Source organism: Sebastes umbrosus, chromosome 17, assembly GCF_015220745.1.
Source record: "Sebastes umbrosus isolate fSebUmb1 chromosome 17, fSebUmb1.pri, whole genome shotgun sequence".
Classification (NCBI taxonomy): domain Eukaryota; kingdom Metazoa; phylum Chordata; class Actinopteri; order Perciformes; family Sebastidae; genus Sebastes; species Sebastes umbrosus.
Window position 1 is genome coordinate 17,102,905 of NC_051285.1, and position 25,720 is coordinate 17,128,624.

The 25,720-nt window shown below is 42.0% G+C and overlaps 1 protein-coding gene across 12 annotated transcripts in view; it reads right to left on the minus strand.

The window, feature by feature from the left end:
- The window catches only part of LOC119475596 (ryanodine receptor 1-like), a 67,125-nt gene that overhangs the window by 27,413 nt on the left and 13,992 nt on the right, over positions 1-25,720 (minus strand). For 8 of the 12 annotated variants that reach the window (XM_037748451.1, XM_037748446.1, XM_037748448.1 and 5 more), the window contains exons 33-79: positions 24,785-24,947; positions 24,611-24,697; positions 24,267-24,493; positions 23,161-23,599; positions 22,538-23,086; positions 22,240-22,440; positions 21,716-21,827; positions 21,466-21,609; positions 15,406-15,679; positions 15,184-15,298; positions 14,922-15,054; positions 14,733-14,827; positions 13,894-14,029; positions 13,611-13,797; positions 13,372-13,483; positions 13,128-13,248; positions 12,805-12,974; positions 12,471-12,691; positions 12,297-12,387; positions 12,063-12,203; positions 11,817-11,980; positions 11,643-11,721; positions 11,370-11,459; positions 11,138-11,278; positions 10,966-11,043; positions 10,814-10,889; positions 9,962-10,085; positions 9,295-9,410; positions 9,136-9,203; positions 8,903-9,024; positions 8,694-8,743; positions 8,424-8,484; positions 8,200-8,326; positions 7,929-8,040; positions 7,746-7,827; positions 7,531-7,661; positions 7,124-7,444; positions 6,255-6,495; positions 5,477-5,564; positions 5,290-5,382; positions 4,766-4,780; positions 1,933-2,103; positions 1,724-1,783; positions 1,480-1,614; positions 478-590; positions 291-387; positions 98-207 (exon numbers count right to left, since the gene is read on the minus strand). In XM_037748451.1, coding sequence (XP_037604379.1) covers positions 98-207; positions 291-387; positions 478-590; positions 1,480-1,614; positions 1,724-1,783; positions 1,933-2,103; positions 4,766-4,780; positions 5,290-5,382; positions 5,477-5,564; positions 6,255-6,495; positions 7,124-7,444; positions 7,531-7,661; positions 7,746-7,827; positions 7,929-8,040; positions 8,200-8,326; positions 8,424-8,484; positions 8,694-8,743; positions 8,903-9,024; positions 9,136-9,203; positions 9,295-9,410; positions 9,962-10,085; positions 10,814-10,889; positions 10,966-11,043; positions 11,138-11,278; positions 11,370-11,459; positions 11,643-11,721; positions 11,817-11,980; positions 12,063-12,203; positions 12,297-12,387; positions 12,471-12,691; positions 12,805-12,974; positions 13,128-13,248; positions 13,372-13,483; positions 13,611-13,797; positions 13,894-14,029; positions 14,733-14,827; positions 14,922-15,054; positions 15,184-15,298; positions 15,406-15,679; positions 21,466-21,609; positions 21,716-21,827; positions 22,240-22,440; positions 22,538-23,086; positions 23,161-23,599; positions 24,267-24,493; positions 24,611-24,697; positions 24,785-24,947 — 6,783 coding nt within the window. The remainder of the gene's footprint in view (positions 1-97; positions 208-290; positions 388-477; positions 591-1,479; positions 1,615-1,723; positions 1,784-1,932; positions 2,104-4,765; positions 4,781-5,289; positions 5,383-5,476; positions 5,565-6,254; positions 6,496-7,123; positions 7,445-7,530; positions 7,662-7,745; positions 7,828-7,928; positions 8,041-8,199; positions 8,327-8,423; positions 8,485-8,693; positions 8,744-8,902; positions 9,025-9,135; positions 9,204-9,294; positions 9,411-9,961; positions 10,086-10,813; positions 10,890-10,965; positions 11,044-11,137; positions 11,279-11,369; positions 11,460-11,642; positions 11,722-11,816; positions 11,981-12,062; positions 12,204-12,296; positions 12,388-12,470; positions 12,692-12,804; positions 12,975-13,127; positions 13,249-13,371; positions 13,484-13,610; positions 13,798-13,893; positions 14,030-14,732; positions 14,828-14,921; positions 15,055-15,183; positions 15,299-15,405; positions 15,680-21,465; positions 21,610-21,715; positions 21,828-22,239; positions 22,441-22,537; positions 23,087-23,160; positions 23,600-24,266; positions 24,494-24,610; positions 24,698-24,784; positions 24,948-25,720) is intronic. The other 4 variants (XM_037748454.1, XM_037748453.1, XM_037748449.1 and 1 more) reach the window with 1 other exon arrangement.

The following is a 25,720-nucleotide window of genomic DNA, read 5'->3' on the forward strand; positions in this document are numbered from 1 at the left end:
GAGAAGACAATTGGTAAATGAGGAATAACATGCCACCCTATGTTGATACTACATTCCTGCATTTCGGTGTTGTTGTATCAGCGAGGACCTATCTAACCTCTTTTCTGTTAGAGCGGTCCGACTGAAATGCAGAATAAGCTGGTGGAGGGGATCTGGCTTTGTTTCTTTTTCCTCCTCTTCATCTCCTTCCTCTTGCTCCATCGCTTTCTGGGATGTACAAGTAGAGGAAGGGTGAGTAATGGCACAGAAAAAAACGATTCAAGATGAAACAGATGTGAGATGACACTCACGGATAAGTCATCTATCATCCTGTCTTCAAATGAGTAACCCTCAGAGTGAAGCCAATTGCGTTTGTATCCCTCAAGGAACATGTTTGAAGCCCTGTGCCTGCAATGCAAAACAAAACATTCATACATCTGCTGTAGTTATTACTACATACTGTACATGTCGGTTATGACCTTGATGTATCCTCCTCACCTTGGAATGTTGTATAGCGGTGTCATCCTAAAGCAAGCGACCACAGCCCTGCGTCTCTGCTTGGACAACAGTTTGTGCCACACCATCTTCTTGGATTTAAACGGGTGCTCCGTCTGTACCAGAGAAGGTAGACATTGGCAGAGTGGCCAAAAGAATTCCTATGGTAACTTTTCATGTACAGAAAGAAAAGCCTTAAGTCATATTTGTTCGTTTTTCGACAGATTCCCCTCCAGCAAGCTTGAAATTAAGCTTGGCTGATGTTTACCTCTGATATGTTGTTTGTATTTGCTGTCAGAGAATGTGAACAGATCGCAAGTGAGAGGATTTTGGGTGGAGCACAGAGCTGAATTTTTTTTAAAGTTGGAGCGTCGCCTCATCTCTCGCTCCAGTACCTAACGCTTACACTATGAGTTCGAAGCATACCCGTGCCCGAACTAGAAAGCATCTGTGTATTGTGCACCAACACCATTTTGTGTTCAAAATCGGCTATTGCGAGGTCGACAATGTGGTTCACAAGGTACTTTCAAAAGGAAGCTAAGAAGTGAGTGGAGCGGCTTTGAACGGAAGGAACGAACAGCTCCATTAGCGAGGAGCAGAAATTGTCACCACTCCACTCCGCTCTCATACCTGGTTTGCTGTCTGGTAAAAAAGTGGATTGGTTCATATTACAATAATTACTGAGGTTTCTAAAATGAGCAGGGACTTATTTACTGTATGGTTGGTGTGCTTGTAAAGCAGCATAATTTAGTTTTTCTTTAACATCTCTGCGACATACTGTGCTTCCACCAAACTCTAAAACATTAGGCAATTTTTTTTTAATAATTTTCACATACACAAAATAGTACAATGTACATATCTAATTCAAATAATATGTACGCAAGGAGTCAAGTACAATCTTATTTTTTCCCTCTGTTAGAGGTCCTTTCTCATACTCATTCATGCTGGAGAGACAGTATGCGTCTACTACAGTTAGAACAGGTATAGTTGAAAATGGCAACTCACCACTTCAAGGTGGTAGAGGACAGCAGAAACCTCTTGCACTCTCTTGACAACTTTCACTGGAGCGTCAGCATCTTCGGCCTTCCCTGCCATCTCCTTGTACAGGGCCATCTGCCAGCGCATGGATGGGTTGTCCACCTTTCCATAACACAGGGATACAGAGCTTTCTGATATGTATTGTGACTGATTATTTATTATCACAAATCTGATTCCTTGGAAAGTAAATACAACAGTCCAGGAATTATACCTTGCCCTGAAGATGAAGGTTGTTCTGCAGGAACTCTCTTACTTCTTCATCAGTGTCTCTCTGTAAAGTAAAACCTTTTATCAACCACTGCCCCCCTAAAAATGGTTTAGGAGGTAAAACTGTTATGGTTACTATACTATTTAACACGATACAAATCAGTCAAGATATGTTTACCAGAATTAAGTTAATTCAAAGTCAGAAAAAACTACCAAAGAGTATCGGATCTTGGCCAAGTTGATAAGCTCCTGATCGGCGGGAGAGCACATGTTGAGGCCTATGGGGAGCATCTTTTTCAAGGCAGCCACAATAAGTGAAGTCTGCACAGAGTAACGATCTCCCCGTCTTTTCTTCTTGGTACGTTCGGTATCTGATCCTCCACCCTGAGAAAAGGGACAATAACCAGAAATCATTCACAGTATCTCATAAAATGCCAGAGCTATGACACAATGTTACCACTGCTTTGTATCCAACAAATTACAGCCTTGAATCAATGCCAGGCAGTCACTTTCATGGATATAAGCCCTCATCAGTAACTGATTCTATGTACAATATATGCTACTGTACATCACACAAAGTAAATATAAAATTAATCAAAATGTATAACAAACCTAGGTGATTGTTTATACTAACTATTGTACATCATCCTACCTTTTAGTAATGACTTGAGCACTATACAGCACTGCAAGCTGTTCATTATGCAATTATGCAAACATCTCTCCATGTAGAAACACCCAGCACTGTGCATTCCCAGCATTCACTGTGGATTCTTATTAAATATGTTACTGTCAACAATGTGTAATGAAAAAGCCAACATTTGAATGTCTATTTTCTGTTATTCCCCGAATATAAACATAACTGTTTCTCTGAGCTCAGACTGGTAAGTAGAGGGTATAGTGAAAATGTGTGGGCAAAGTGGGGATATAGCTGGCTTGGGGAATGGGAAGCTGAAAGGAATGGGTCTTATAAGAAAGTAAATCTGTGAAATTGCATTTACAAAACATGCAACAGAAAAAAGATTTCATGCAAGTGACAACCCATTCAGCATTCAGGACAAATAGCTAAAGCAAACTCATATCTCTAATTGTGAATTAAATTTTGGTGAAAGATTAAAATATTAGATGAAGTTACAGAACAAAAAATTAGAGTTAGACCTATTAGTAGCAGGCTGTTAAAATCACACACCTACTGTAACTCAAACTGTCTATGGGACATGTCCCTGTGCTCGCCTCCTGAACTCCTGTTCTGTTTCTGTGAGAGTTCAGTCCTTCTGTTATCTGCTCTTTCTGGAGTCCTCCAAGATGTGCAAATATATGTGAGAGCATACTCTATATATGAATGTATTTCGTAATATGAATGTTTAGTCTATTAAATGCATGCTCTATGAATAAGTCACAGGGTATTTCTTTTTTTGAGCCTCAGAAGGGTAGAGAGTCCAATAAGTAAATCTAACATGGGGACTGGGCAACTGTATTGATGAGTGATATTGATACTACTCATTATCGCTCAGATATTACAGATACTGCTGCTAGAAGGTACTAGAAGCACCAAATATGGTCCACTGATTTTTACAGATAGTGTTATTTAGAGTGGCTCAAGTGGGTAAACCCTTAGCTTATCTTGTGAAAATAATGGCTAGATTTTACTGGTAGGTCTGTTCATTAATTCAAAATAAAATTCAGACACATACATTAAGGCTGCAATGTAAAAGCGAACAGAAGAAGCCGGTTACAGGCTTTCTATCAGCAGCCTTTTCATTATTTGTCAGGGTGTCATTGTCAATCCCAGAGTCTATATGCCCCCTATTATAAGTTAAATAACAAACACTATCAGTGCCATATGTACTATCTCAGTTCATCAGCCACTGCTTCTGCTTCAATTCAGCGCCAGACGCAAGTATGTTATGGAAGACTAGTTTAGAGGAAACAGGGTGCAAAGCATTTTGGGGAATAATATAGATAATAAGAGTGAATTAATGTATTGGTTAGGTCCATGGTCATGGGCACATTCTAAAGAAGGAACCCAACCATTGTTTAAAAAAATCTGCTTTGGTGACGTTAAGCATCAAGTCATGTGTTAGTGTGGATTCTAGGGAGTGTAAAGGAAACTAAACCATGATGTGCCATGGCATTTCCAGGGAGGAAAGAAGAAAGAGCACAGAGAAGACTAACATTATCCCCTAGTGGCAAAAAAGCTGCATTACAAAAGCTACAGGTCAACCATCCTTCAACGAAAAGAAACAAAAGACATACTAGAAGACTCCACCTCAACTATGATCAGAAAAGAGCAAACTCAGTGACAGGATGATGGCACTGTGCTCTCACTGCCTCCTTTGGGCTTGGTGTAAAGCCCAGTGCCATGAGCCCAACTCTACAGCTGAGTACTTTCATCAAGCGCCTCCAGACTCCCCCCCGCACACACTGGCAGGACTGGGGATGGCCCACAGATGGGTACTTCCCTTTTGTCCAGTGATCCTTTATAAGAATAATGTGTGTTTCTTCCTAGTGCATATTCATTATATATTTTCCTTATATATAATTTTGCACTAGTTAAATGTAGACATAAATCAGTAGTTCTGTGTAAGACATGGAGTGATCCAATCTAAGACTGTGTGTCGGTATAGCAATACTAATGACATTGTAAGCGGATCCAAACTCCATCTGTTGCTCCTTTGAAGAGACTTCTGGCTAGGATTTTCATATTCTATTAATATATATATATAACTTGATATTTATAGCAATGACAAATTCTCAACTGAGTTTTGTTCCACTCTTAATAGACTGCAAAGTATTCATGACTAAGCAGATACAGCTGCATGTACAGAAAAAGCATTTGTCACTGGCACTGAATTAGTTGTCTTGGGTCATGTCTCTCTGAATGGAATGTGCACGTCTTTGTGTGTGTCTGGCTGGGCACACAAGTGAGTAAGTGTATTTGTAGATGTGAATCAGATGTGCCAGTGTGCTGGAGAGGTTGATGAAAAGCTCCCCCAAAAGTGAGGTGCCATGCGGTCAGCACAGCGGTCGTGCAGGAACAAAGTCTAACCTCTGAGTCCCCGCCCTGGAAACCCAGCCGCAACCCAAAAGAAGAGGACAAGGGACAGCCAAAGAGAGAATATTGTTAACACAACTGCTATCGTTCTAAAGATTGCGAATTAAAATTAAACTTCCAAAAGTGAAAGAAGGCTTTGCTATGTTTAACCAAGCCCAATAAACTAGGTCAAGGATATTAAAAATATAACATATACAAAATCAGAAACTTAGGCACTGAAATCCTGTTCCTGGTAAAGATGGTGCACAAGTGCCTTTCTGTTTCAGATCGCTTTGTTGGATTATAGTCTGTGATACAATATTTTGAATTTCCTACAGCCATACTAAGGGTAATAATAGTTTCATAAATGACCATTTATACCTGGCTGAAAATGGTTGGTAAAGTAATAAAATCTTGAAATCATGATAAAAAAAAAACAAGGGCAAAAAGAAAGAAGCACATACAGTTGTTACACCATATGTCTGATTTGAGATCTGACACTATACCGGCCTCACTGGTTCTGCCTTTAATTAACTCACCTTGCTCATTTTGCTCTTGCTGTCAGCGGTGAGGAATGACATGTTATTGATCTCATTCATCACCACAAAGTTCTGCTCCTCTCGTTTGAAGTTCTACAATAGAGGGAAAAACGGGAAACATACAGTACAATAAAGGATGTGAGCTGCAAGAAATGGCTGCATTCAAAGGCCAAATGAACATACTCACGTGAGACTTGGACCAGAAAATAAAGACCTCTCCAACCATTCGGAAGAGCTCTTCTGCATCTGGGTCTGGGCATGTCAGCCATCTTGCCCTGTAGCAAAACAAATTACTTTAAAGGGACTGTTTGTAACTTTGTAAGCGTATAAATGTACCGGGTCGGGACACATGCGCGCTCGCATATGCGCGCTCGCGTGTGGCTGTACTCTCTCCTCCACTGCCTGCTTGCCTTCACTCAGAGCGGGCGCGCGTTCTCGCGTACTCGCTCCACCTCTAGACGTGAACACGCGCTCACTCCACACTGCAGAAGAGTTAGTTTAGCTCTGAGAATATCTAGTGAATGTACAGTGGACGTTTGTGCAGAAATAAATGCTACAGGTCCTCCAGACCAACAGAGGTTTCCCGTGTCTTGTGAAGTGACGGGGCTCCGCAGCGAGTTACTTTATCGTCTCGTTACCGACCGGGTGCCAGTGTCTTCCTGCTCACTCCGGCTGCGGGCGGAGAGAGCAGGAAGACACGCTGCAGAGCCCTGCTGCCTCAGCCTGCGCTGAGGCAAGAAAAGCCAACACTAGGATCAGCAGTGATTCATGGAGAGACCTTCGTCTGGTCAGCTAACATTACTGCCAAGCAGCTGAAATATAGAGTGATATTGTGGATTTAGCTGACGTGGCTCACTGTTTTGAGCGATGCTCGTTCATGTCTATTTAGAGCGAGCAGGCGCGAGCTCGACGCTGATTCACAGTTCAAAATGTTTATAATGTTGGTATTTGTAATTTTATTGTACCTGTTGTTGTCCACGTAGCGGATAAGTAGAGGGTAGAGGGCATACAAGTCTCTGCAGAGGACAGCAAACTCATCACGTATAGTGCCGTCTTCCTCATCCCCCTCGGATTTCCCCTCCATCCGCAAATGGTCCTCCTCAGCCACAACCTTTGAGGTGCGTTTCTTCAGCTTCTCCATTGTAGGGATGAAGTGGGACTTGAGCATTTCTGGCTTTGCCCTGCTGACAATGGGCTGTGAAAACACTAAGAGACAAAACAAATGATGAAGTTTGTACAAAAACTCACTCAGGTGTACAATGCGACACATTAAATTAAAGTACAGTGTGTAGGATTTGGTGATATCTAGTGGTGCGGTTGCAGACTGCCACCAACAGAGTACCCCTCTGCTCACTCCTCTCTTTCCAAGACTGCCGAGTGCAAAACCGGTAACGCCGTTTGTCTCGTTCAGAGGCCATCCTTACCATAATAACACTACTTTAGGAGCAACAGACGTCAGACAGCGGCTGGCGTTACAACGGTTTTACACTCTGCGGCTCACGTTACTGCAGTTTCACAAGCGTGTCAGAGAACTACGATGGCCTTCAGGTAATGTAAAAACATGAAAGGCTCTCTCTAGAGCCAGTGTTTTTGTTTGTCTGTTCTGGGCTACTGTAGAAACATGGCAGAGTAAAATGGCGGAGTCCGTGAAGAGGACCCGCTCCCTATCTAGATATGAAGGGCTCATTCTAAGCTAACAAAAACACAATTCTTAGTTTCAGGTGGTTATACACTAATGAAAACATAGTTATGAATACTATATTTAATTTCTGCTAATAGATCCACGAAAATGTTACACACTGTTCCTTTTAATAGAGTTTAAAATGGTGCTCACCAGCCAACCTTTTCATCCAAGAGGCTTCATCGATACCTAAGTTGTTGACAACAATTTTCATGATGCTGCCCAGCAGCTGATTAAGGTGTTCTGATGTGACATCAGTGCAGATCCGGCCCTCCATGTCAGGGAAGTTCTCAGATCCTCTCTCCCACCAGCGAGGCAGGTAGTTACACAGCATGGGCAGGGTGATTTCAATGACATGAGGCATCTCAGTATACCGAGCCCCTGACTCTGCCAAGTCCCCAATCTCCTTTAGCAGAGTGTCCAGCTCTGGGATGTCTGGACATAATTCCTGGACCTCATTGGGAAGGCCCAAGACTTGAGAGGTAGAGAAAGAAATACAAATTCAAAAACAAGACTTTGTCAGACAGAAAACAAATCTAAGGAATGGGTATTGCACTCACTGGCCCTCTCCCTGGGTGTCTTTGTGGTGTAGACAGAGAAAGCGTTGAATTCATTTAGTTGGGGTTCTAAGTAGGCCACTGGCATAGCTGCTGCAAGGTGAGCCAAACACTCTCCAAGAGCTGGCCTCTGCCTGTAAATGTAAAGACAATAGCAAAAAATTCCTCCAAGTTCTAAATACCTTTACAGATTTTAATGTATGCAGATATGGAGTTACCTCTCAACATGTGGATTCTTGACAGTCCCAAGGGAGTAGATGCTACACATGATGCGATAGCATGACATCTGTAGATCATCCACTGTATGCAAGCAACAAAGACAGGTACAGCAGTGTCAGGCTACATCCATAAATACACACCATCACCAAAATCAGAAATAGTACTAATGTAAAAGCACTCACAGATGACATCATCTCCAAACTGGTGCTGAGCAATGTGATCAAATAGGGAGGTAAGCACTGGGAGCAGGGCAATGGTTGTGTAGTTAATGTTCTGGGACACGCCTTTCACTTGCTTTACAGGAGAAAAGCAGCACATAATCATCGACTCAGGATATTTAAGGTCTAATGTTTAACAGATCATTTGCAACAGTCCGGGATAGCAACATGTCAATATTCAATTCAAATATTCAGTCAATATAAGGTAATTTCAAATATTATATTCTTCTGTTACCTGATTGCCTTTGGATACTTTGCCCAGTTTAAGGTTCTCTACCATCTTCTCTATATCATCAGCAGCACTCTCAAAGAATGACCGCAGCCCAGCTTTCACAATCTCAGGCCCCGACTTCATTACTGTCCTAATGACGCAAATAAGAAAGATTATAATGAAAAACAAAAACATATTCATCTTAATGGCGTAATGCATGCTTGTAAGAAAATGAAAAAATACCAAACCTTGCATCCAATGACCGTGCCAGAATGTGAAGACAGTTAACAATCGCTGAAGCGTCTGTTCCTGTACATACAAAAACAGTTCTGCTGATGTGAGGTCTTTCATATAATATAGATCACCACATACTGTATGCACATATAAAACAAGAGCAACTGCACTCGCTCTCACCTGAGTGATGGGAAAATACATTACAGCCAATATAATACATATGAGATACACAGAAAAGAGTGAAAAGATTCCGAAAGATTGATGTTGAGAAACTGACATCTTACCAAAGAGGGAAACCCTGTGCCTCACCAGAGCGGCCATTTTACAGAAGATACTATGATGAGAAGAAAAGAAAAGGAAAGGAAAGAAAAAGACAATGCAAGAAAAAGGAGATACTGATAAAAGGGGAAAGTAATATATGAAAATATATGAAAAGAATACAGAACGCAACATGTGTGGGTTATATACTGTATACCAACAAAAGAGAGATCACCTTGCAATCATCTCCTTCTCCTTATTGGAAGAGTGCCCACCACTACCCAGAACTTTTGCAGGTGTCGACAAGAAGTAGAGGCAGTGGTTTTTGAAATATTGGTTGATTAGAGGCATCAAGATCTGAAAGAGAGAGAGTTTTCAAAGAGAGAGAGTTCCCACACTTAGTACAGAGATAAGGACAAGTTTGGTCTTCAAAATTGTGACCACTCTAGCTTTACACAATAGTCTCACCTTGGCAAAGAATTTGATTTCCTGCTCGTGAGGAGACTTCTCCACTCGTCCACTGCTTACCACAGCCTCTGTGAAACACATTGCACAATATGATAGTATCACCAATACTATTCTATCAGATGTTACAGTATTATGTTCTTCATCCTTGCCCCACAGTACCAAGATGAGCGATAAACTCCTGGGCAATTTCCATCCATTTCAGCAGCTTCTGGAGGAAACCATAAGCGAATCTCTTCTCGATGGATGAGATGTCAGACTCCATATCTTTCAGGCCCCTAAAGTGAAACAGAGTTTAACGCTTTGTATTTGAACATACTGAAAGATTTCCCCAAGTGCAATACTGGTTCCCTTACAGTCAAAGAATCTATGATCATAAAGAGAAAAATTAAGTGTTACCGATAACTAAAATACTTTTCTTTCTGTTTCTGTTTTTGTTTGTTGTTCTGTGAGTATTTTAAAAATATAGTAAATAAAGCACTTTATAAACAAAACATTTTTTAATTTTCAAGCACTGCTATAACTAGAAACTGCTACAGAATGGCACAGCTATACGCATGCAGTCATTCTGTGTTGCATCACCTTATTTTGATTGCTTTCAACCTGATCAGTATAGACGTAACCTGCTGTGCTGTAAAAATGTCTGTGTTGTTTGAATAGGCAGGTGATCTGGGAATACTATCTGCTAAGGCCACACACTTAACATATAAAACAGAAAACATGTCAATATGTTATAATAGCAGATTAAATGGAAATCAATTTTAATAGTATGAAACAAATACAATTCCCTGCTAACTGTTCTATATATATTGCTCTTCTGCATTATCACCTTGTGACAGCATATCCATTAAGCTGCAGGAACTTGAGCAGCTCATAAGCCTTCTCTCTATCTCGTGCCTTTTCTTTAGCTGTCAGAGTATCGTAGGGCACCAGCAGAGGATGAGTTCCACCACCTACACAAACAGAAGCACAATCAAAACTCTTGAAAAAAATGGACAAAAGCCAAATCTCTCATTTTCCATATGCCTAGGTTCCCTCATCCAAACAATATGTAGCCGCATTTCCACCAAGAAGTTCTTGGAAATTTTAGTCCCGTCTCCACAGAAGATCATCAGTTGAGTGTTTGATGGTTATTTATTTGTGCTTTAGAACGTAACCGCTGTGAAACAATCAGAAAATAACTGTTTTTTTCTCTCATTCACAGCACCGCCGCACTGTCTGTCTCTTCTACCGCTCGCTCCTTCAGCTCACACACACTCTCTCTTTTTCTCTCTGTCTTTTTAAAAATGAGTTGGGAAGCCGACAGCAGAGCATAACTTTACTTTTAATGTTATCAAACAAAGAGAAATGCTCTTCCCTTCTGCTAAAATGGTCCTATATCGATACTAAAGTACTTCCTTGTTTATGAATGAAGCAGTACACAAGTTGAAGCTGTTGAAGCAGCGGTGCTGTGCGTGTGTTTTAACAATCAGCGACAATCATCCCAGCAAACCCCACCCCAAAAGTTCCTGTACTTTCAGAAAGTACTACCAGGGCCTCTTTGGAGGGTAAAAATTCCCGGAAAGTGTCCCCGGAACTTAATTTAGACCCTGGTCCTTGCGGTCGAGACGCAATGAGTTCCTCAAAAGGTTCCTAGTTCTGGGGGAAAGTTCCTGCGGTTGAAAAGGTATTTCTATCATACCTTTGGACTGCAGCTCCAACTTTTTCTTCCGTCCCCAGGTGTTATGGTAGTTTTCTGCCAGTTGCTCTGCCATAGACTGTGAACAGATATAAACTATGAATATTGATCAGATACACACTGTTTATTGCAGTACAGAGGGTTCAAACATTTACCTGCAGGTCTCTTGAAAGAGCCATGTGTGAGATATCAATGGGCTGTGGACTGTAGCCATGGCTTGGGTCATAGGTTGCCTAAAACAGAAAGAGTTATCATTATTTACTGTACAATAAATAACACTGTCGTGATAACATTAAGTATTAGTACATTCATACAACTGCTTTATACCTGAGCAGTTTGTGAGATTTTTCGTGAAACTGTCTTCTTCTTCTCTGATTCTTCTTCCTCTCTAGCTTTATCTAGGTTCCACTCCCATGCAAGCATGGCTTTGATCGACTCTTTGATTGGCCAACGGTAGATCTCTTTGTCCTGCCAGAAGAAAAGTCAGTGTGATCAGAAGCAGGAACAGATGAAGTAAAAGTACAGGATAATTTAATGCACAGTGTGACCGTGAACCTACCTTCTCTGAGAAGGTTTTGTATGGTCTGAGCATGGGATGAGTTTTTGCATTTTCATCCAGCACCTCACCATAGGACCAGTTATTCTGGATCTGAAATATACACACAAAAACAATACGTGTTACAGCTGTAATTTATGCTTTCAAATATAATGGCTTCCTTCTTAATTCAAGCACATAACGTACAGCTGGTCTGATCAAACTAACCCAACATGTTGCTCCTGAATTAGCTGAAGAATAGTATTTGACTATTATGAGTGAAAACAAAAGTTCTACCTTTTCAAAGGCCCATCTATCATGTGTATATTCAGCATATTTGTTCATAAAGGGATCCAGTCTCTCGGGGATGATAGTGCTGTGGTTTGAGAAAGAATCAGAGCATTTAGCTTTAATTATTCCACAGAGAGATACTTTATGTCTTGAAAGGCATAACGACAAAAATCCTCTCACTTTGTTGTCTCTACTGGTTTAGGATCAAAGTTTCCCTCTGCATCTACGGATGCCTTTTTCTCTGTTTTGGAGGAGTAGCTGGCGTCCACATAGTCAGGAGGAATGGCTCCGGCAATGGCGCAGATGCATGGCATTGAAATTTTGAAGATCTCAGCATCAAATTTCTGGAATCACAATAAAATGATATTACAACATACACCATCAAATATATTTAAAAAGAAAAATCGAATGTTGCAGGAACTCCACCTTGTGTGCTAGCGATTCAAAGATCCCCCAAAACAGTTTGCGGGTCAGATGCAGCTCTTCTTCTGATGAAACTCCAAAGTTGGCCCAACCATTAGGGAGGCAATAATATTTCCAACAACGCTCATAGTGATTGGTCAAAAGCTGCAGGATGCAAAAAAAAAAAGTGAAAGTAAAAAATGAACACCAGAAGAACATGTGTATTAATAGTTTTAAAATGTTTAAAGGTCTTCATACCTTCAGAGGCATTTTGGCGTATTCATTGAGAATGGGCACATCAAACACCAGCCGTCTCAGCAGGTGCTGTAGCATGGATGGACGTAGATGTCTGAAAGAAAGATAAAGATAACTTCAACTATAAACCTGGCGATATTAAATTACATGAAATGTTTGCCATGAGGTTAAACTCACTTGCACAAAGCCATGAGGCACTCTTCAATGATGTCTCTTTGGGCCTTTGTGAAGGCTCGTCCACGAGACAGCCGGTAGATTGTGTGCAACATTGAGTCAATCATTATGGCTCGGTGGTCACTGCCAGCAAAGAGCGGGGCACACTTGGTGATGAGTGGCAGCACAGCAGAACACAGGTAGCGGTTCAAAGCGAGGGCCATCTCTGTGGTGCTGAAAGCAACCTGTTGAACAGATATTCAAAACAGAAAGTCCAACAGTATGGTTATAATCCTGCTCTGCACTTCTTCCCAAGGACCATGTATGACTGTGTGTTTGTAAACTGTTTGAAGCTCACCGTGTCCAGAGAGGCAGCAGCCCTCATGTCAGGCAGAAAGCCCACCTCCAGCACATGGAGCAGGAAATCCTGGTTGTCAATACCATACACTCTGTCCAGGAACAGAACCATGGGAGCCTTGTGATCTGGCACAAAACTAGCTGACATCTTTGGCTCTATGATGCTGTTGTCTAAGCATGACATAAAGAAAACATTTAGGAAAAATCATTAACAATATGCAAAGTTGGACAGAAGCTATCTGATGGCAGAGGACGCTTTCAACAATCAAGACAGATTAAAGCCACCTAACTTCATAGATTCAATATGTTTTCCCAAGTGTTTACCTTTTCCAAACGAAGGAATCTGAACAGGAAGGCTGATGACTCCCACCAAATCCTCAATAGGGACCAGAGACCTCAGGATGGCCCTGATTCTCAGAGCCTCACCCTTACCAGCCTGGATCAACTGTAGAGACAAAAGCTGGGTTTTTCTATATTGACATTTTCAACTAGATTTTCTATTTCTATATCTTCCTTTCTTTCTCAACCTGTTTGATAAGTCCGGTATGGTAGCTAATAAACAGCTTACGTGCATCTCTGGAGCGCAGCGTCCCAGCAAGTCAATAAGGGCAGAGTAGAAGGACATGATGGCATTTCCAAGGTGCACCCTGTTCTCCTCATGTTGCTCCTCTCCTCCAAACCTACCAGAAAAGAAAAATAGTGTCTCCAAATCTCTCTGCTACAGCAACACTGGAGGACATAATGCACACTTTGGCACCTCATTAAATATTATCAGAAGGCCTTCAAACCAAAGCTAAGAGCTCTTACATGGGAAAGCGTCTGTCTTTCTTAACACTAGGGCCATCCCTGGCAGGGTCCTCTGATATTTTGATGGCCTCCTCTATTGCGGCCAGCAGACCGTTACCACCCTCCCCTCTCAGGGCTGGGCCAAAGCACTCAGGCCTGCGGATGAGGAGACGCACCACCACATTTGCATTCTCTTCTACACTCTCTCCTACAGAGGGGAAAAAAACAACGTATTAACTGTAAACAGAAACTATATGGGTATTAGAATGAAATATTGTATTGTGTAGCAAATTAAAAATCTGACCATTGACAAATACAGCAAATCGAAGAAAGTCAAGGTATTTCTCTCCACCACAAGGATTCCAGCCAATGTCAGGGTAGCCTTTAGACAGTAGCATTGGACAGCTCTGAAGTCCACATCCAGCTAAATATTTCACCACCTGGAAAGATAACAGTGTACTCAAGTGATGAAGAATTTTGTACAATAGACCCCCTTTTGGGGGCTAGAAAATCCCATAGATGTTTGCATGCATTTATTTCATGTTAAACAAATGTCTGTTTTATAGACATACTGTATCTAACAATACCTTAATAAATTAAGGTTGGTTGCATCATACCCCTTCAGTCATCCCCATAGGTCCGTCCAAGAGGATGAATTACCCAACACAGTGGCCAGATGTTGCTTATCCAGACAATCTATCTAACGATACATATTTGATTGAATCATCAGGTATCGTTAAGCTTAGTGTTGTCTGTAAATAATCAACCTGTTAATGGCCAACTGTTTGATCTTTAGGCTGAGATTTAGTTGAAGACTACAATCTGATCCTGCTATACTGTATGACTCATATGACTGTACTGCAGCAGCCTCCCACTCAAGCTAACTAAGCTAACTTATCCATCAGTAGTTTCTGTCACAACATCATTTAGCGATTTACCACACTGACAGTGAATATTCATGTATCTTATGTGCCTCAAATCTCAGTGTGAAAGGCTTGGTTAACCTGATACACAGCAGCTTTTCTGCATTTTCCCGTTTCTCTCCATATGTGACAGTTTGTTTCTTTCCCCCAAAAGGGGGCGTGGCCTTGGCGATGATGGTCTGGTCGATGTTCGTTTTGTACATATTGATTCATATCTTACCATTTCTAGGTCCTGCTCCTGGAGGGCCAATGCCAGCTCGTTGTTGTCAATGCAAGAGGCCGCAGCCACGTCCAAGGGGGTGGAGCCCCGCATTCCTAAAGAACAGCACATAACGTCCAGCTTAATCACAGTTCACACATCAAGAATAACTCAACACGAATAATTCTGGAACTCAACAAAGACAATCACCAAGGCCGATGCCACTGTTCTGTAGGAGGTAGCTGAGGTGGTCAAACATAGAGCGCTGATTTTGGCGACTGATGCGACAGAAATAGCAGAGAAAGCGACAGCAGTTTGTGACCACTCGAGGGAATCTGATCTCCTATTGGAAGGAAGCATGTTACAAATGTAAATTTAAGTAGCATTATATTACCTGGTAGTAATATAAAGCAAGGTCTATCTGTATATTGAGCATACTTAACAATGCAGTTATGTGGAATAAAAAACACACCTTTGAGTCCCCACCGCCAAGTACATTAACCATGACCTCCATGACAGTTTCATGCATGCCCAGAGCTCGCATCAAGTTGGGGTGCTGATAGAAAACTTTGTTACTCATGATGTTCCTAAGGAAGACAACAATTAAGTTGACGTACAGTTTCTGTCAAATGCAGTTATCCAAGAATTCACTTCAAGGCAAGATATTCAGAATAAATTCAAATCTTATATTAACCCGATGCTTTGAATCATAAGCCTCTCCTCTTCTGGACCCATCTGGACAATAAGCAGTGAGCGGATCTGACCTAAGCACTCCAACAGGTCCATGGTGTCGTGAATCGACACTGCGTTGATGGTGTAGGCCTTGGGAAGGGCACGCATGAGCTCACCCAGCCCGTCATACTGTCGGTGAAGGAGGCTGAACATCATACGCACTAGCTCAGGGTTCTGGATAAATGACTCCTGCGCCCAATGGATCATAGTATGGGAAATCAGCTCCTGCAATGTGCCTGGTAAACAGAGTACAAAGAGTTAAGCAGTAATACAAAAGATAATATGTACTGTACAGCAATCCTGACCAACTTTACTGTCTTTCAGAGGCTGTAGGCATTTAAAGAGCTAGACGAGGTGTATATATATATATATATATATATATATATATATATAATATTTAACTAGAAAACCTAAGGAATTCATTGGTAACAACCATGACATGCTAGCTTTTTGGGAAGCAGGCTAGGTAACGCTCCAAATTTAGGCTAATTTTGGCGAGGAAAAACTGGCATGGCCATTTTCGAAGGCGTCCCGTGACTTCTGACCTCAAGATGTGTGAATGAAAATGGGTTCTAAGGTTGCCCACGAGTCTCTCCCCTTTACAGACATGCCCACTTTATTATAATCACATGCAGTTTGGGATGGATAGCTTTCCTAGGTAGATTGAGAATAAGGGGGTTTCTAAGCAGTTTCCAGAACAGAAGTGCTCGCCATCCAATACAAAAATACAATTCTTGCAGAAATTTCAAAAGTTTTTGATACTCAATCACAGCATGGCTTTTTCTATGGTGTTCCTCAAGATCTTGGTGTCTTAATATTGTATTTTGGAGGGATTATTGATCATTTTGATCAATTCTCAAATGGTAATCTTGTTAAGTGCTTAGTTACCTACTGCGCATGTGTTACCTACTGCGCATGTGTTACCTACTGCGCATGTGTTAAGTGTATTACTTTACGCTTTGTCGATGTGCTGGCTGTGGCCGCTGTTGTTGATGTCGAGCTCAAGTTTGAGTAAAGTCTAACTATGCAAAGTTGTCGTTGGAGTTATTGAACTAACATTGGTAGCAGAGGATGTCCGCTGGCAATTACAAAGTTCCGCCGGCGTTTGACGTGAAGAAGTCCTTCGACAGTTGGAAAAATGAGGTCGAAATCTGGAGGCTCGTTACTGACCTGGAGAAGAAGAAGCAGACTTTGGCAGTTGCCTTGTCGCTAACGGGAAGAGCGAGGGACAGTGCGCTGGAAATCGGCGCAGTGGATTTAAACAAAGATGACGGAATGACTACACTTCTCATGAAACTGGATTCTGTGTTTTTGAAAGAGGAAAACGATCGCCAGTACGACGCCTACACGGAGTTTGACCGCGTCACGAGAGAAAATGGCGTCTCTATGATTGATTACATTGTCGAATTTGAACGGCGATACAACAGAATAACTAATTTTAAAATGGAGCTTCCAGATGCTGTGTTGGCTTTCAAGCTACTAGATACTGCTGGACTTAATGTTAAAGACAAACAGTTGGCGCTTACGGCCTGTTCAAGCCTCTCGTTTGTTAACATGAAGTCAGCCTTGAAGAGGATCTTTGGCGATAATACGCCACTAGAGGGTGCTTGTGAGCTGCGTGTGAGAGGGGATGCTGCCGATTCTGCTGACTCTGCCTACTACACACGCTTCACCGGCAGGCGTGAAAGCAAGCCAGCTTCACACTTTCCTGCGGCTGTTCAGGGCACAAATCCACTCGACAGATATGGAAAAAGATCAAGATGTGCAGTTTGCCAAAGCACATATCACTGGGCAAAGGACTGTCCACACAAAAATGAACATGCAAAATTGACTGAGGATGAGAGACTGACAGATGTTGAAGAATGCAAAATTACTTTGTTGTCAAAAGAATCATTGACACAGAGATCTTCATGGTGGAATCCTTAGGATCGGCTGTTATTGACACAGCTTGCACCAGAACTGTGTGTGGAGAAAAATGGCTTGATGATTACGTCAGTGGACTAACAAAGACTGAGTTATTGAAAATGAAGGACACAAAGAGTGTAAGATCATTCAAGTTTGGTGATGGGAGAATTGTTCATTCTACTAAAAAAGTCAAAATTCCAGCTGTGATAGGACAGACTAAATGTAAAATTGAAACAGAAGTTGTCCCAGTAGATATCCCATTGTTTTTAAGCAAAACTTCACTGAAAAGAGCAGGTGCTGTTTTGGACATTGAAAATGACAAAGCCATTATGTTTAAGCAACCAGTGAAACTTGAACTGACTTCTTCAGGACATTATTGTGTGAACTTAAGAGATGAGAGTAACACAGATGAAAACGAGATCCAAACTGAGGATGACATTCTCACTGTGACAGAAAACATGACAACAAAGGAAAAACAGAAAGTTCTGTTGAAACTACACAAACAGTTTGGACATGCTTCAGCCGACAGACTGAAAAAACTACTGGCCTGTTCAGGTAATGATGATGATGAATGCACCACAATTCTCCAGGACATTGTGAAAGGCTGTGAGACATGCATCAGATATAGGAAACCAAAGCAAAAGCCGGCAGTAGGCTTGCCTATGGCCTCAACCTACAATGAAACTGTAGCTGTGGACTTACATGAGCTAGAGACAGGAGTGTGGTACCTGCATGCCATTGACCACTTCACACGCTTCAGTGCAGGGAGCATTGTCACCACTAAGAAACCCAGGGAGATTGTGAAACACTTTATTCATTGCTGGATAAGGCTTCATGATCCTCCACGCAGACTGTTCAGTGACAATGGGGGGGAATTCAACAACGAAGAAATGAGAAACATGGCTGAAAGCTTCAACATTGAAGTGAAGACAACTGCAGCTTATAGCCCATGGAGCAATGGGCTTTTGGAAAGGCATAATCAAACCCTCACTGAAATCCTGTTGAAAGTGAAAAGAGACAATGGATGTGACTGGAAGACAGCCCTAGATTGGGCATTAATGGCAAAAAAAACTCTATAGTCCTATATAGGCTATAGTCCTTACCAGCTGGTGTTCGGACATAACCCAAATCTGCCTTCAGTTCTCACTGATAAGCCACCAGCTCTAGAGGGTACTAACATGAATACCTGGCTAGCCCAGCACAATGCAGCATTACATGCTGCAAGAAGAGCATTTACAGAAGCTGACTGCTCTGAGAGGATCCAAAGAGCACTTTGGAAACAACTGCGGCCCGTTGATGACCGATACGAGACAGGCGACAAAGTCTACTACAAACGGATGGATTATACAGAATGGAAAGGTCCAGGTGTGGTCATCGGCCAAGATGGTGTGGTGATATTTGTGAGGCATGGAGGCACCTATGTTCGCGTACATCACTCCAGGCTTCGAAAGATAGATGGCTCACAAGCAGGGCCGGGAGAAATGGACAATCAGCTGGAAGTGACTGAAAATCATATCGCCTCACCAGAATCTGGGCCAAATGAGAATAACTATGACACTGAAAATGAAAGTGAAGAAGAGATGCCTACAGATGAATCTCTTGATGCTGAGGATAACAGTGAGCCCCCTCACACACCAATACAGCCTGAAGGGGGTAATCATGGTCAATCTGACGCCTCACAGACAAACTCAATCTCGACTTGTGAAGGAATTAGGCTGAAAATTGGACAGTTAGTTACATACGCAGATAGTGGAAGTGGCCAAGCACATACTGCAAAAATCCTCAGCCGCGCAGGAAAAGCCACTGGAACATACAAAAACTGGTACAACTTGCAGTACACTGAGCCTGAAGAAATTTCTGGCACAACAGGGTCAGTTGACCTAGGACAAGTAGAAGATCTTCAGGTGCTTCCATCTGAGCATGCCCAGTTATGCGCTGACTGCCATGAAGATGACATACTTATTGTGAATGATGATGCCTTCATGTCTGCCAAACACGCTGAACTCAGCAACTGGACAAAGAATGAAGTGTTTGAGGAGGTGACAGATGAAGGCCAGAAATGTATCTCTACAAGCTGGCGTGCACACTCAAGGAGACACCTGATGGTGTTGTACCTAAAGCTAGATTAGTTGCAAGGGGCTTTGAAGAAATGAACACTCAGGAGTTCCCAAAAGACTCACCTACATGCGCCTCAGAGTCTCTGAAAATGATCATGGCTGTAATATGTCAAAAGAAATGGCAGCTGAACTCCATGGACATTAAAGCAGCCTTTTTACAGGGTAAAGAGTTAACCCATAATGTCTATATCCGTCCTCCTCAAGAAGGTCAGAGCACAGGAACTCTATGGAAGTTGAAGTAGTGTGTTTATGGATTAGCAGATGCTTCTTTGTATTGGTACAACAGAGTGAAAGACACCATGCAGCATTTGGGAGCTACTGTGTCACAAGTTGATCCAGCAGTGTTCTACTGGCTGGATGACTCCTGTAATGTGATGGGAGTTCTTGCCTGTCATGTCGATGATTTCATCTGGGGTGGTTCAGAAACGTTCTCCACAGCAGTCATCTCTCACTTGAAAGCTGCTTTCCAAGTTGGACGTGAAGAACACAATAGCTTCAGCTACATTGTAATGGAGGTTCACTCATTGGAGGATGAGATACAGGTGCAACAAAGTATGTACATAAAGAATCTGCAACCCATTCCTGTGGACCCCACCAGAGCCACACAGCGAGAGGCTCCTCTAACAGACAATGAAACTGTCATGCTAAAGTCAAAGATTGGACAAATATTGTGGGTAGCAAGACAGAGTAGACCCAACATAATGTGTGACATATCTATCTTGGCATCCAGTACAAAGAATGCTACTGTTCAGACTCTGCACTGGGCAAACAAACTTATCAAAAAACTGAAATCAGAAGAGGTGACCTTGAGGTTTCAGCACTTGGGAAAAGACAGCTCCCTTAAACTGGTGGTGTTCAGTGATTCCTCAATGGGAAACCTTCCAGACGGAGGCACTCAAGGCGGACACCTGGTCATGCTGATGGGAGAGAATGGAAGATTCTCACCTATATGCTGGCAGTCAAAGAGGATCAGGAGAGTTGTCCGAAGTACTTTAGCAGGAGAAACTTTGGCACTTGCAGATGGCATCGACAGTGCAGTTTTCTTAGCTACTCTCTACTCAGAAGTTACCACAGGTGATTGCACACGTAACAATTTGCCCATTGTGTGTGTAACAGATAATCACTCTCTTCTTGATGCTGTTAAGTCCACCAAATCAGTCACCGAAAAGAGACTCCGACTCGAAATTAGGAGGTGTCAAGGAGCTCATCCACTCAGGGACTATCCAGCAGATCATGTGGTCAGCTACCAAGGAGCAGCTTGCTGACTGCTTGACTAAGAAGGGCACATCAGCAGTTGTTCTACTGAGGGCTCTCAGTGAAGGTGTATGCCGACTTAAAGACTAAATGGACTATACAACAAAAAACCTTTCTACCGTCAAACTGTTGTCGTTAAAGTTGCAGCTTTAAACCTGTGTATATGTTGAAGGTTTTAAATAACAGTAATGTTTGTTTTTGTGACTGTTTTTCTTTAAAGAAAAAGGGGAGTTTGTTAAGTGCTTAGTTACCTACTGCGCATGTGTTACCTACTGCGCATGTGTTACCTACTGCGCATGTGTTAAGTGTATTACTTTACGTTTTGTCGATGTGCTGGCTGTGGCCGCTGTTGTTGATGTCGAGCTCAAGTTTGAGTAAAGTCTAACTATGCAAAGTTGTCGTTGGAGTTATTGAACTAACAATCTTAGCCCTTATACATTTTCACAATTTATTTAAATTAATAAATTCATGTTTATTTCTGATTTAAAACTAAAACAACTTAACACAGCTGAGCTGCATCTCAAATTAATCTTCAAATTCCCAGCTTTCTGATGATGTACACCATTTCTATGTGACATATACTGTTGACCTGCTATCTCCCAAGAAAGACCTCCTGAACCCCCCTAAAAAAGACAAAAACGGATCTATATGGGTCACAGAGGGTTAAAGTGGCTTTAAAAGAGTTTTTGGAGTGGTAAAAACTTTTCAGTCAGTTGGATGTGACATGCAAAAGATGAGAGGCTCACTTGGTTTTTTATCTTCTTGTGGCTCGAGCTCCACCTCTACCTTCTTCTCACGGATTTTTTTCACCTTCTCCAACAGACGGACCAGTCGTCCACGGAGAGAATTATCCACTTCTTCCTCTTGTTCCTCTTCTTCAATATGGACACCTGAGAGTGAAGTTTTTAATTAGATACTGTAACTTCTATTTAAACCAGCCATCTGAAGTGTTCATTTTAAATGTCGGTAGACTTGATACTATAGATGAAGACTGACCACAGTGAGCCAGCAGGGCATTGTGAAAAATCAGCAGAGCTTCGCGGACCTCATCGGGAACAGGGCACTCTTCATCCTCAGCACAGTTCTTGAAGTTCATGAGCATGTTGACCTACACAACAGCAAGAAAAGGTACAAGCATGCTCAGTCTAGTTTTATTTTTCACAAGCCAAAAATGGTTCATGTTAGGAAGTGACACGTTCTTTAAAGAGTTTCTTTGGTAGGATATAGTGGACATGCTTTCTCCCCTATGAATATATCCCGGGTAAAAGCACATTTTTATACTAGCTGCACTGAAAAGTTCTCAATTTGATATTATGTCATCTACATTTGCCCGGTTTTCTACCAGAATAAAAGAAAATACACCAATGAACAGAGAAGTGTAGAAATGGAGGGTAGATTCCTACTAGCTTTTATAAATCGTGTTTTTTGGATGGAGATTTTCTTTAACTTAACAATTCTTAGTATATTAAACAAGTAACAAATGTACTCTACTCTCTTTGTGTGCATTTGTGTGGGTGTACCTGCTCCTGTGGTGGGGAGCGAAATTCTCGGGTCTTGCGGGCAGTCTCAGCAGCACTCATGGTGAAGGCCAGCATAAGTTCATTGTAGCGCTGCCTCTGGTTGGATTGAATCTGGCTGACAAACTGGTCTGAAAAAGCAGTGATGGCCTCCACTCTGTGACGTAGCTCACAGTCACAGAAATACTGCAGCAGAACACACATCTAAAAGACAAATGTAAAGTGAATCACTGATACTACACTTACAGTATCACTGGAAGGAAGAGCTTTTTTTTGTATATTCTAAGACAAGCAGTCATACCTGCAGTTTGACAGACTCTGGTAGCTTCATCTGGAAGAGTCCTTGCTCTAGTTGTTCTTCTTTATTTTCCTCTTTAATCTCTTTCTCTGTTTCCTCAGCTCCTTTCTCGCCATTTACTGGCTCAGTCTTATCCACCGTTTCTTCCTGTGGCATGATGGATTCTGTCTCTAATTCTTCCTCTTCCTCCATTTCTTCCTCCTCCTCTTCACCCATGCCATCATCCTCAAATTCCTCTTCTTCCTCCACGGCTTCCTGCTGCTCGTCCTTCACCGCTGCTACTTTTGGGGGTGCTTTTTGTTCCTTCTCTTCCTTCACATTCTCCTCGGTGAGCTCCTCTGCTTTCTTGCCACTGAAGACTGTGGGCTCAAGCATCTTCAGGATGTGTGTGACATCTTCATCATCAAACACACCCATGATGAGGAGGGTGCTAATGAGCTTCAGGATTGGAACAAAATGAAACTCAACACTACCTCCCACAGGATCTCTCATGGCTTGACCTCCATCTTGCACAGCCTCAGTCAGCATGTTCAGAGCCTTGGTCTTTAACACCTGGAAATACGAGCAAAGTTATGATTATTACTGACCCAAGAGTTCCCTAAAATGCCAAACCTGCTCAATCTCACCTGTAAGGGGATGACTGGACTCAGTGTGTATATGTCTTGATCTGTTCCAACAAACCCAATGGAGGAAAAATGGAGTTTTGGACGCAGACATGTAGTGAGGCCAACCCCAGGTAGAGCGTGAGATTTGTCAGAGTACAGAGTGATACTGCGCGTTTCGTCCGTCATTGGAACTATGAATTCCTTGTTGGTTCCCAGCCGGTTCCTCTTAGCAGACTCCAGGTGCATGCTGATGAGCAGGTCATAGAAGCCGCTCCTCATCGGTCCGGGTAGGTAAGTGTTCTCTATGGCGTAGAAGAGCTGGGACTCGTCCACATGGCTGCACAGAGCGTGAGCCACGCGGTTGTTTCCCAAAGCACACACTAAGCCATACAGCTTCAGAGTATGATAATGGAACTTTAGCAAGTCCATACGTTCAGACAGCTCCAGGATGTCAATACATCTAGGGGATACAAAGGGGTTCATTTTACTGAAAAAAAGAAAGCAATTCATTTTACACTCCTAGCAATTAGGGTTGGGCCGGTGTAAACATTTTCAAACCGGTTTGATATTAAGCCACAATATATATTGAATTTTATCTCTAGGTGTCGCACTTGACTCAGCAGCTGCTCCACCAAAACTCAGGAATGGCTTGTCACTAAAATGAGAATAGCTCCCCTTAAAGGTCAGCCCACATTAAGTGATCCTGGGCCAAAGTTGTTGTTAACTTCAGGGCTAACCCCCTTCGCTTAAATCAGATCTCTGATCTCCTTCATGTTGCCGGCATTATGTTGAAGTCACCTCGGCTCGGCAGTAAATTTCTGCACGGCCTATCAGACACTAGTTGCTCCGTTAGTTTGCTTATATTAAACAAACATAATGAGTTAATCACGTTGTCATATTTCTTATTACTAATGCAATACAAGCTGAATTTAGCGTTGTGACGCCGTTGGCACAGGTTGCTGATGTAGGCTACTTTTTAATTTGCCAGAACGTGTCATAATGAAGAATGCCAGTTCAGCCTGTTGGCATAAAATAAGCTTGAACACCGGACTGGACTGGCGAAACCGGAAATTGACCCAACTCTACTAACAATGCAACAGATAAATGCAGAGTGATGTAGCTCTGACCTGTTCTCCTCTGGGATGTGGAGGGCCATCATGGCAAGTGGCTCCTGACAGTGCACCGTCCAGCCCAGTCTCTCACTAATGCGTCCGGTCTCCGGAGCCAGGAAGTGGTTGGGCATGCGGCTCCAGATGACTGGGGTTAACATCTGGACATCCAGTCTAGGAGGGCACTGGGGTACAGGGTTCTTGCGTTCACTCCGGAACATGGCGGCTGAGATCGGCATGATGTTCTAGCAAGACAAGTCAAGGATGACAAATGATGTAATAGAGAAGACAGTGAGGCCATTTGTAATTGCAGTCTTGATTTTGAGGATTTCAGCAGAGTGGAGTGATTCTTTGTGACTGACCTTGAGCTTGCCTAGTTCAAACTGAATCATATTCTGACTGGAAGGAAGAACAAAGACAGCTGGGAACAGTTTTGTGTTGGGCTCCACCTGCAAGAAGGGAACATCACATAGTTGCATTAAATGACCAAGACTTTATAAGGAAATGTATGAATACGAGATTAAAGCTTATCTGACCTGGTAAAACGTGTTGATCTCTTTTCCATTAGCAGTGAAAGTCATGAGTCCTGTGTCCAAATCAATAAGACAGCCAATCACAAAATCCTCCTGACTGACTCGGGTCTGCTGGGAGCTGCTGAATTCCCCACCACATACCATGTAGCAGTTACTGCGTTTTATACTGAAAAAGACAGAATTTTTTTTTTTAAAAACGTGCATTTTTGTCATTTTAAGGCCAGACACTACAGGCAAAAACATAATTTTTTGTTGTTATGCCCTTGTCAGTTTTTGAGATTTGGGGATATTTTGCTTCCATAACATGTCTTCTTTCAGACTAGTGGAGGGAAAACAACTAAAATACACATTTAGGTGTTTATTTTACTACACTTTGTGTATTTGCATCTGTAGATTTCTCCTAAATTCACGAAAACTTAGCATTAGATAATGCCTCATTTCCATATTTTTAAACATAACATATAAGAAAACTTGTAATACAAAAAACGATTGTCTTAATGTAAGTCATCAACTGGGGAAGTTTCATGGTGATATGTTAGTTAAAAATGTTTACCTTATTCACCTGTAGTGTCTCCAAAATGTATGGAATTTTACAATATGTTTGTCAAAATTAGCTTTTTCCCTTTTTTCTCTGAGCCAGACATCTCCATTTCAGTAGCACTTAAATACAGTTCACCAAACTTTCCAGGTTCATCCCTGTATATATCCTGAAGGTTTTTTACTGAGGGGTTTGTTCATATATCACTCATAGCCTGATTTATAGAACATTTTATTCCTAAAAACATGGAGAAAATGTTTTTTTTTATGGCTGTTAACAGTATTTTCTGGTTTATGGAGTGATAAAAAAGAGATATCTAAAATTACCTCTGTAAAAACCCTTTGAATGTATAGTAAACAAACATAGTGAGACAATATGTCAACAAAATGAAACTTTTTCTT